Here is an 11,951-nt window from a genome sequence, read left to right on the forward strand (position 1 = left end):
ATATTCTAAAAGGCGTCAAAAATTTCAGAATTTTTAGGCTTGTATTTCCTCAAGTCAGTTGTTTCTTCCAATTTCGCACACCAAATAGCAGAAAGTTTTCTTTGGGTTACTGCTGATTACCATAAGAGTACATACAAAGTTTAAGTCACTATAATTTTTCAAAAAACCCGTCAATTGATTTAAAATTTTAGAGGTAGCTTTGTAATAGTAATACGAATCTATAATAACAAATTCAAAGTGCTAGCATTGTTTATGTATATAGCCTATACATCCTTAAGAAAAGATTGCTACATTGAGATCAGAGAAGATCAAAAAAATGAAAGACGGCAGATGCAGAAAGAATGCAGAGTGAAGAAACAAAAGAAGGGACGAAAGGAAGAGTTTGGAGTAAATTGAGCAAAACGAGGGCCGGTCGGAGGGCGTAGCCGAGGTGAGAGGGGCGCGGGACAAGGGATGTGACCGCGAAATCGGGCAGACCCGTGAAAATAACGATTTCTCCTTTGTGATGCCGTTCGTTAAACCGCGAAGAGTCGGTTTCACGAGATATGCGGTGGTTCATGTTGGAGGAAGGGAGACAGGATGATTCGTGCGTTCGTGACTCGTCGATATTTTTCCAGAACGCCGAAGGAATCGATATTTTATGTAGATCACGAGAAAAGGCGGTCTCGGCCCTTCTCTATTCTCGCCTCGGCGGACAAAAACATCGGCGCGATCCCACGCAAAACGGAGGAGCTTTGTGTCGCACGGTAGAATTCATCGAGAAAATGGAACTTCTTCGTGGCGATTGTTGCGTCGTGGATGGAGAAAGCTGACGCTATTCAGTCCGGTTGCATTCTGAATTAGATAGAAATATACCTATTATTATACGAATTTTCGATATTTCATGGTTTCGCAACAGCGAATTATCGCATGCGTCATACGAATTTAAATAGATACGAGATGAATCAATTTCCCCTTCTGGTATAATTCGACGATATTCATATTTGTTATTCGTGCAACTGTTAAATGCTATAATCTTTTCCGTCGATCAGAAGACCAGATTTCCCGGGAATCCGAAAAACGTCCAAACATCGTTCAGCTCAGGTGTCTCATTGTACCGTTTTATCACCTGACGTACGTGATGCGTTCTATACACGTTTCCCTGAATCTGGACTTGGCTACAGGTCAGGTTCTCCCTTCGTTTTATAGAAAAGAGAGAATCACCGAAGGTCGTTGCGTCCAGCTGCAGCCCCCTAGAAGCCCCTTCTGTCGCATGTATGGGTGCAGTAGGCCCGATCCGCGTGGAAGCGTGGGTGGGTGATGGATAGACGGTCACTATGTCATTCGTGCGAACGTTAAACGGGCACCAATGGCTAGAAATTGCATGGGCGCCTGCATCGTCGTCTATTTCGAACGACGGTTTTATGCAGATGCGGGACAAAAGAGGCGTCCAGGATCCCGTTTCGAGATACCGTCTCGTTTCTCAGACCGTTTTCTGCCTCTAACGGTGCACATTAATTGTCGCTCTTATAGTTTCATAAATTTCGTGCGTGTAAAAATATTCTTCTGCTCTCGAGAGTTCGTTGAAAAACCGTTGGGACCAACGTTTCTTTCACCGGCATGGCAGCCTTCCGTCCTCCTGGTAGCACCTATCCTACCAGAAGCTTCGTAAAACGTTCGTTGCATTTTTCTCCTAGGTCGAATCCTTCGCAAACGCGTCGCGTCGATAGCGGAGAGAGAAAGAAACGTCGGTTGCCTTATCTAGGCATCCGTTGGCGGATGAGTTCGCACCTGGCGGCTCGGTAGACGTCGATAAACGTTAGTTTTTTGGAACGAGACGTCACGAAAAGGGGTGGAAAACTGGTAACCAACGGAATTCACCCCAAAATCCTTTCTCCTCTTTCGGAAGATCGCGTGGAGATTCTCACGGCGGAAAAAAAAGCGTGATTTTCGATGAAAAGAGGGGAATCGACGATGCAAATTCAGGGGTGAAAAGGGAAACGTTCTCCGTGTGCGTGCGTATAACGTATCAGTGTGTGTACCTGCTTTTTGCGTCTCGCGTTTTCTCGAGGGGCGGGAAGACGGAGGACGGGGATGTAATCGACTGTGCGAGGAGAACCAGGACCAGTAACTGAAATTTTATAATGAATCCACCAATACGGTGGCATCGCCACGTTTCAGGCCCGTTCTACCTGACCCGTCGTTTTTTTTCCACCGTTTTAGGGGAATCCACGTCAGGTATGAAGGCGCAGATGCTCGGAGGAGCGAAAACCGGGGCAGAACATCGGGGAAACTTTTGCGTTGGATTCACAGAATTTTGAAATTTTTTTCCACAACCCTAAGTTTTGTCCCACAGCACATCCCCACCTGTCGACTCGGTCTCTTTACGTATTTCGCGATCGCGTTTATCCTCGTGTGGTCTTTGTCACGCCATGGGAAAGTTCGATGGCCCGAGTGGCTAAGCGACTTCCTTTCTTCGACGCGTTGGTGCGCTGACCCTTATCTTCCTACAATAGTCATTGAAATTTGGTAAAACCAAAACCCGCAATCTCTCGTTATACTTTAAGCTGTTATATGGTAAGCTGTAATCGATCACAGCCGTTGTAAATCTCCTTTGGAAAACGGAGGAACGACCCCCGTGTCGTACTGCGTATCGAAGTAATTATTATTAAAAACCGTTATGCTCGCGCAGGAGCAATGCCGTAAGCTCGTTTTCTCGAACCGAACGAATCGGTTCCGTGCCATTATCCGTCGCGTACCCCTTTTTTGGGGGCGCAAAAGACGAAGGAAAGGGTGGCGAGGGAGTCCGGGTCACGAGATACGATGATGGATGCACGAAGGGTTGTTTCGCGCTGCTAGGGGCAGAAATAAAGGGTCAAAGGGTTGTCCAATCGCGCGACAGCTCCAACACTCGGGACCAATGGGATCGAAGCCCATTCAGGGTTACGGGGTGCCGAAGAGGGGGTTGGTTCGTCCTCAGGGGCACGATTTCGTTGCGTCATTCCAACATTCGTTCTGTATCGGCCCTTCGACGAGGACCGCGGGGTTTCCTGTGGCCTTCGGTCTCCACCGTGAATCATAAGTATTGGTACCGACAGTGAACGGTGTTAAATATTCATGTCGTTAACTTATTGTCATACATATTTGAATCATCGGATATTCATGAAGTTGTTACAAGGGATTTGGTGATTTAAAATATTCTAACTTCCTCGCGATGCCGAGGGAGCGGGTGTTCGAGGTAATACGTAGTTGATTCGTGGAGTTGCGAAAAGTTCACGGTCGTCGACCGTCGTGCTGGATCTTTGGAACCAGCTCGATGTGACCGGGCCACGGGGATCCTCCAGGGCACACCAGGCTAAGATGGTCTTCCTCGAAGACCCGAGGATGATTTTTGCTGATATGCGACTTCATGCGACCAGCACACCGACTTCTACCCCTACGCGTTTCCATCTGCAGAAGTACAGACCGCAGAACAACAACAATTGTACGATTTGCCTCCCTTAACGGGGAGCCGGCACACTTCGATTTCATCCCTTCATCAAATTTTATCTCGCCTCTCCGATTAACTTTTCATTAGACGTGATTCATATCGGATCTCTTGTTTTTTAAAGATGCGGACCTTCACGGCGAGGTCGACGGGCCCGAGCTCAGCGGTGACGATAGGAGCATCACCAGCGATATTCAGGATGTCACGGAAGCGAACCTCGATCATGACTCCATGGACTCGGACAGGGAAGCCCTCAATCTGGTGAGTACACCACCGTTTCATTATTTGAACAGAGAACATCGAGAGACACTGGTAACGCCGGGAATTACAACTTCCGGCGGCGTTTCCGTCCGAAATTCTCCCTTGTCCGCAGGCAGGTTCGATTTTTTAGTTACCGACGAACAGCGCAAAAAGTGGCCCCGTCCAATATTTGGCAAATAAATAGAGGAAGCCACTATACGAGAAACGGGCGACGGAAAGGGGGCGGCCGGGCAGGGGTGCGCGTTTTATAAAACACAAAAGCGCAGGATGGACGGTAGTGACCAATATCCTGACCTGGTCGAGTGTAAACACGGCTTTGTTCGATGCCGTTTACTCTGTAATATTAGGGAGGGTGACCTCGCGCGCGATTCCTTCGATTTCTCCCACGAAATTCTTCCGAACGATCACATAATGTGCTTTAATCTTCAAATTCTTCAGACGAAATACGAGAACGAATTTTGCAATAATGCGCAGAAAAATGATAATTAAGTATCTGTCATTAATAAATCTAAAAGACTGAGCTAGAATTGCTGGCAACGTTTCATCGCGACAATGTTAATTTTTCTGAAATATCTCTATAGGTCACAGACGTGTCGCATCGCAATAGTAGCAGCGGAACCAGCGGCAGCGCCTCGTCTCCGAGTTCCGGGATCAGCAGCCAGATAACCGGTAGTCATCAGCAACAGCAACACGCGACCGGACAGCAAACCAGCGGTAACTCGCAAGCAGCGCTGGCTGCTCAATTGGTCAGTCAGCAGTTGCTGATGCACGGTTCCTTAGGCGCACTCGGACCTCAGGAGATTCAAGCGTTGGCGTCGACGTTCCAGCAGCAGCAACAGTCGTTGCAACAGCAACTGCAGCAGCTAGCGATGTTCCAGCAAGCGAATTCAGCCGCGGCTGGCCAACTACCAGCCCAGGCGCAATTTTTCCTCCAAAATCAGGTTCGTTAATATTTTTGTAATCATGATTCCTGTATTTTTTAATTAATAAGCTGCGAATTTTGCGGGTTTATAAAATAACTCAATCTGCAAAATTTGAAACGTCTCTTTAAATGGCTACCAGAAACGTCTTATTTTGCATAAAGATTCGCGGACTATTAGTCAGTCGGAAGCTCGTGTTCGTTCTATTTTAAAATTCGACTTCTATTTGCGAAAACGGAGAATAAAGTTGTAAGGACGGAACGTGAAAGATCAGCAAAAGAATCCTATTTCTCCGGCGAATAAAGCAACGCGTTTCGTATCTCGCTCGAGGCGTGAACAAATTCATCGCGCACTCGAATTCCATCGCAGCGGCTTTGTTCCTTCCGGCGCGGCGGGTACTCCACCGAATTACCTACTGACTACTCGATGCGAATTCGATTCGAATCGGGGGAGAGGAAGGTAGATGAGCACGAGTCGAAAGACGAGGACGAGTCCTTGCGGTATCTGATCGGCAGGCCGAAAAGAGAAGCAGAGACGTCTTATTCTTCGGGGGACGGTCTGCTCGATTTGACGCCGAGATAGCCGGCTGGAGTTGTCACAAAGGGACAGGATTTCTGCTCGTTTGGCCCCGCGTTTTCTTACCGCGACGTACTTTCAAGTGTCTATCTAGCGAGCACTCCAAATTAGTAAATCACTTGGATCGAAACGATTCAATAAATCGTATAATAACTATGAATCATTAATTTCGTAGAAATCGCAGTTCAGGTGGAAGAGTGGAAATATAATATTGGATCAGATAATTAATTTTTCCTTATTCGGTTCGCTTTTACTCGATGCTACCTGCCTCGTTCACGTCGATATCGTTGTCTCGTCAATGAAAATAGAACGATAGAAATATCCTCTGTTACTTCGAAATGGCAACGATTCTCTCGAATCTTTTAACGTTCTAATACAAAAAGATGGGACACCCGATCTATCGTAGTAAAAAATGGAAAGCAAATGCGTTCTCGTCAGCTGCCGTAAAGAATTTCCCTCGTTTTGTTCCCTCCGGATCGAACGGAGAAAAATCAATATTTCCGGGGACATGAAAAACGATCTGGCTTCCTGGATCCCGAAACGATTCCACCCCCTCTACCGGTCCGACGGGGGTTGAATGGGGGCCTCGGGTTCCTTCGCGTTTACGAAAAAAATTTCTATAGATTTCGTCACGTGGATCGCGTGCACGTAACGTCCTGGAAAGACTAACAAAACGACTTCGAACTTGAGCAGATTTAATGGCCCGTCCCGGTGGTACGTAGAGCCGCGAGCATTAAAGCCGGGTCTTCCGTGTCTCCTTTTGAAAGGTGCAACAAGGAGATCCATCGGGACCCTTCGGCACCTTGCCACGGGGTGCCTTTTGTTACCTCACACGTGGCCAGGCTGTTTCTTTTCCCTCCCTCGTCTCCTTCCTCGGTTTGCGTCGAATCAACCCCCTCGGATTCTTTATCCTTTTGAGAACAGTCGCGGGATTAGAAAAGTAGACTCGCACACGACCTCGGATCGCGTAACCCTTCCGTCGAGTGGATCGTAACCTGTCCCCCGTACCCTTTCAAGGGGTTACACGCATGATGTAACAAAGATTTATATTTAGGAGCAACCAGCTGACACGTAACGACTCAAGCTTCGCGGTCGGTCGGAATGATCTCGTTCCTCCGTTTCCTGGATCGGTATCGTTCCATCCACTTTCCAAACGTTCTTATCGACGACGTCCATCGACGAGATTAGAATTGTATCGCAGATACCCTATCGCTTTCACTATTTAGTTTGGCGAAATCGGATTCTCATAGAATATAACCGGTCATGCTTTCTACTCTTCATATTAATATAAAACAATTTAAATTGATATTTTCCATATCTCGTTCAGTTAGTGGAACGATTAATTAGCAGACGCGGAAGCGCGCAGGTGAATATCATTGTGATTCGTTCAACCTGCCGGCACGTGGCGGTATTCCGGGCACCCTTCCGCAGGGTGTCTTCGCGGTCACGACAATAAGCATAAACGACACGCGACCAGAGGACCTGAGAACCCTTTCCCTCCCCGGGGCTGCGTTTCGCACGAGCCCCTTATTCTGGTGATCGGGCATCTGGTTAAGAAAAGGGTGAAGATAATCGATCGGTCCCTCGAACGACTTCCCCGCGTACGTATGTACCTGTCCACGAGCGCAACACGTGTCGCCTTTCGAATGGAAACCGCTTAATCCTCCGCGCGGGGCAGCTCGGTTCGACGTGTGTCATTTGTCTCGAGCTGGGGTCAAAAGATCGCCTCAATAAGCGATAGGGTTTTGGACAGAAGTGCAAAACCGTTTTTCCTCGGTTAAAACAGTGATTGCGATCGTGTTAAAATTGCATCGAAACACTTTATCGCAGTCTTCGGTCATTTAAATTCTCCACAAGCGCAAGAAGATGAAATAATAAGTAGAAAATGGTCTTGAAACGTCTTGCAGGGGCTGTTGCAGAGCGGTGGCTTCTCCTCAAGACCGAGTCATCGCTCGCAGTCCATGCAGGTACGGCAGACTGTGAAAACTTGCGTTTCCCAAATCGCGAATTCCAAAGACGGTCGAAAGAAATAAAATATGTTCAGTGAAAAAAATATGTTGTGGTATGCGAATAGGTGCAGCAAGCAGTTGCCCAGGCAGCCCAGCAGTTGCAAGCTCTCCAGAAGCAGCAGGCTCTTCAGGGTAGCGGTGGGTTGGTCGGTCGAGGCTTGGCGCAGCAAAGGTCGCCGCCACCTCCTGGCACTCCTCCGGCTGTGAAGCAGCCGCCTCCGAGACTGGAGCCCTCGCCGGAGGAGACGACGGACCTCGAGGAATTGGAACAGTTCGCTAAGACGTTCAAACAGAGGCGGATCAAGCTCGGTTTCACCCAGGGCGACGTCGGCCTCGCCATGGGCAAGCTTTACGGCAACGACTTCTCTCAAACGACCATCTCCAGGTATTTTTTTGTTTTAGTGTCTCCGGTCTGTCGTAATCCGATATATTCTATGAATCAATCGTCTTCATTTCACAGGTTCGAGGCGCTGAACCTTTCGTTCAAAAACATGTGCAAGCTGAAGCCGCTCCTCCAAAAATGGCTAGAAGACGCGGACAACACCTTAAACAACCCGAACGCCCTCGCGAACCCGCTGACTACACCGGAAGCCATCGGCAGGCGGCGGAAGAAAAGGACGTCGATAGAAACTAGCGTGAGGGTAGCTCTGGAGAAAGCCTTCATGCAGAATCCGAAGCCCACCTCCGAGGAAATCACCGTACTGGCGGATAGTTTGACGATGGAGAAGGAAGTCGTTCGGGTGTGGTTTTGCAATAGGTCAGTCCTTGACATTCTCCTCGAAGCTTCCTCGAATTTGTCTAATTCAATTATCATTTTTCTTGTTCTGTTTTATTTCAGGCGGCAGAAAGAGAAAAGGATCAACCCGCCGACGGCAGCGATGGGCAGCCCGACGATGGCGTCGCCGGCACCTTCGGTGTTCGCCTCTCTCGCGAGTTCTATCTCTGGTAGTCCCTTGGCTCTTACGACGCACTCTTCGAGTATAGGTCACTCGCATCCTCACCCCACACCCCTCGGCTCGCCGCTACCGTTAGCCCTAGTGGCTTCCGCAGGCGGCAACTACCATCCGTTGAGCGGGAAGTCGCACGAGTGACACCAGCAGCCCACCCACCATCAGGGGGACGCTATTTTTCATCAGCACCATCAACAGCCACCGCATCAACAGCCACAACAACGACGTTTGTGCAATCTACCCGAGTTTTATCATTAATCCGCGACGCGGTCCGTCGATGACGATGACCCGGACGACGTGCCCACCGACGGTGTTTCGCTGCCAAAGGGAATTTGGCAGATTCGAGCAGTACACGGTCACGGGAGCGAAACAGGAGAAGCTGGAGCGATCCAGTTGATGACACGAAACATATCTTGGTACGGAGATGCGATCTTATGTCCAGTCTTTGAAACGAGGAGGATTCACTGAGACAGCGAGCTTCGCTGGTCTCGCTTGTGTCATTGGAGGAGCAAGGTGTAAACTATTTCACGAAGAGTATACGAATCGCGAAGAAGAGACGAACGGAACATTCACAGGAGATTCTTGTACGTATTATCATCTGAAGGTGCAGCTAGGAAATTTGACAATGTCCAAAGACAGCGAATCAAGATCGTCAAACGTTTCGTATTCGTCTCAGTATTATATATCCATCTTCGATTTGAAACGTCGCGTCGCGTTAGTTCGAATAATTAAAGAACGAAGATCTCGAAGTATCAAAACAATTATCAGCGATTGGTTTTCGAGTCCTTTTTGCATTTATCTTTGAACTTGTTTAAAAATTGATCCATGAAGGAGAAACGACTTTGAGATCTTCATTCGTAACAGATGGTACAGGATCGTTGCCGCTGCTCATTAATTACAAAATCCAATTAACCGCGAGCCGCCGTAAAACGGGCCCTCAATCAGTTTCTACAGCTTGCTATTTAAATTATCACGCAGTCTTTATCGCGAGAGGAATCATGCGAAGATACATGTAATTACGAACTGGTTCGTTAACTTTTCTTTTTCGACACATATAAAATTTTATCTTCACTGTTTAGCAATTTTAAATGCTCCTTTGAACTGTTTGAAATTGAAACGCGATTAGTGAACGCGGCGATGCGATCCAAACCACGACGATTGACACGTCGAAGGAACGATTAATCTTCCCGCCGTAGCACGCGTGATCAATCGCGACGGTTTCGTCGAAAGAAGGCGAACGTTCTTCAGAGGTACTCGCCTCTCCGTGGTAAGCAGGGTTTTCGCGCCGCTCGCAAGGGAAACTTCTAAAATCGAAAACTCATCTCCAAATAACTGCAACTAATGTGAAGAAGCCCGAAGGCTCACTGCCACCTGAAGGATATTCCTACGAAAATAGATTGCCCAATGCTGTGTCACAGTTTATTGCACATTGCTGTTAAAAAATTAGATGCGTTTCCGATTTGAAAGCTGGAAGCTCCCTTGTCGGTGGCGATCATGCGGCGAGGTCCGACAATACATAAGGTTGTACATAATTTGCGTGTCTGTCGTCATACATATCCACGTCTCGAGTCTGTACAGCGTAATAACGAATTTAAAATCGACGAGAACACGGGGGTGGCTCGTTCGTCCCGGTCGTCGAGCTCCTCGTCCGTTTTTCGATGGATCGTAGTTATTCAAGCCAAAGTACCGTCAAGCACGCGTGATATTTAAAAATTAATGAAAGATAGGATTCCCAGGAAGATGAACAGGAGTTCGCGCTTGTGTTCTCGATTTCTCAGACAGACACGGGGATCATGTTGTAGATAACGTCTCTGCGTGTATATATAAGCACACGAATTATTCAATGTAGTTCGTATACGTTTGCACGGTTCGATCGAACGCGTTTATAGTTCGAGGGGCTAGTGGCACTGTATTTTGAAGTTCATCGGGCTCTCCTATGATAAACCGCAATTGAATAGACACTTCGAGGTGAACTTCCGGTGACTATTTAAGAGCTGCGATGTTCCACGACGACGAGAGGGTAAATAATGATTAACGTTCGGTAAGAGGAATGTGTTGCGTACGTAGAAGTTTCTAATTGATAAGAATCGTCGATATACTTGTAAGTTACGTTGCGCTCGTCCGCATGCAGAGACATCGCAAAAAAGGTAACTGGTCAGCATCGGAGAATATACATATGTGCATGTATAAATATACATAAATGTATAAAGTAAACGCATTGTAAATAATAGAGAGAGAGAGAGAGAGAGAGAGAGAATCGGGTGAATCCGCGGCAGATCTGTTCCCATGGTGACTATCGTTTCTTATTACTAAATAAGTGATCCTTAATCGTAGATCGTCCACGTTGACGCGACGATGATAGTAAGCTCGAGGGATTAACGTAGTTCGTTTTCCTTTCATTCACCGTTCGTCTTGATTAATTTCAATTTATATTTATTGATGATAACACGAGTATGTACTATGATAAGGAATTCTAGACTTATTATCGGTTTTAAAGATAAACCGGCGATAACAACGCGGCCGACCAAACTTATTTATCGATCCCTCGACTCTTGCGATCAACGACGTCAACCCGGAACGAGCCCGTTTGTACATTTGTTGCAAGATCTTTCGTTTTATGAATATTTCATGTACAATGGCATCGAGCATGCGTTAACCGGAAGGGTATGTGCGTAACACTAGCGCGGTGTACGTATATTATATGTAATTTTCTACGAGAACATGCAGTCTATGCGACGCGGTACGTTGAAACGCGTTTTGGTCGTTCCGGCGTATCGCGTAGGTACGTGCGATTATATATAATATAATGATACAACACCTGTACCTATCTGTGTATGTATGTAATATGTATGTATGTATACGCGTACGAGACGAGATCTCATATCGATCACGCGCGTCCTTTCGTTCTTAATCCTTTCGCTACTAAGCGTGACTATAAGTGGTACAAAGCGTTTACTGCACACTACGGGTGATTATAGTTACCCGGCACAAAATTTCGTATTTACTGGGCTTGCAGTTTCGGTCTTACTTCATTCATTATCATATACAAATACACTGCTGTGAATAAAAATTATTTTGCTTCTAAAAGCAGTGTTACAATGGCTTGAGACGAAAGACTTGACCTCGAACGCTGACGACCGTGCGTCCACGCAATGTGTACTCCGCCGCGCGGACCGCTGTAGCGAAAGGATTAAATCGCTCACGCACCCAGACACACGTAAAATCTGCTCTCATCTTTTTCACATGACCGAGCCTCGTAATTGTACAACTTTGAATCGCCCCGCATTCTACCAGCCGATCTTTAACTTCGTTCACTTTTTTCCTTTAATTTCGAGCCCGTTATCTTACCGAGTCGTGGACCAAATGTAACGAGACAAGCGCGAATGAGAGAGCGAATCCCGCAAAGAGAGATATAAAGAAATAAGAGTTCCTAGAGCACCCGTTCCGAGTGCGTTTCATAGACGTTTTATAAAATATTATACGCGACGAGCGGGTGTGCAAACGCCAGAGAACGCGATCGACACACGCGGCAATGGGAAGAGAACGTGCGAGAATGAGAGAGGAACATATTTTCCTTCTTACCCCGTTTACCCTTCTTCCACTTATTCTCCGAGATGTACAGTGTCTTTTACTTTTGTAGATAGTCGAGAAAACGATTAGGGACCCCCGCACCCTTTGATCGACGTGTCATTGACTTTTATTCAGTTTCGCGGGCCTCGATGTGCCGACGTGTCCCGCGAGCGATAGACACATTACAGTGATTATTATT

At 47.1% G+C, this 11,951-nt stretch overlaps 1 protein-coding gene across 2 annotated transcripts in view; it reads left to right on the forward strand.

Annotated features, from left to right (window-relative positions):
- The window catches only part of LOC108623621 (POU domain, class 2, transcription factor 2), a 90,975-nt gene extending 79,034 nt beyond the window's left edge, over positions 1-11,941 (forward strand). The window contains exons 5-9 of one of the 2 annotated variants that reach the window (XM_026812740.1): positions 3,591-3,727; positions 4,309-4,668; positions 7,298-7,617; positions 7,693-7,989; positions 8,071-11,941. In XM_026812740.1, the coding sequence (XP_026668541.1) occupies positions 3,591-3,727; positions 4,309-4,668; positions 7,298-7,617; positions 7,693-7,989; positions 8,071-8,323 (1,367 nt within the window). In that variant the 3' untranslated portion in view covers positions 8,324-11,941. The remainder of the gene's footprint in view (positions 1-3,590; positions 3,728-4,308; positions 4,669-7,297; positions 7,618-7,692; positions 7,990-8,070) is intronic. The other variant, XM_026812744.1, reaches the window with a different exon arrangement.
- The last annotated feature ends 10 nt before the right edge of the window (positions 11,942-11,951 follow it).

The sequence above is a fragment of the Ceratina calcarata genome, unplaced genomic scaffold (assembly GCF_001652005.2).
Source record: "Ceratina calcarata isolate Rehan_Ccalc_2016 unplaced genomic scaffold, ASM165200v1 scaffold115.2, whole genome shotgun sequence".
NCBI classification, from domain to species: Eukaryota; Metazoa; Arthropoda; class Insecta; order Hymenoptera; family Apidae; genus Ceratina; species Ceratina calcarata.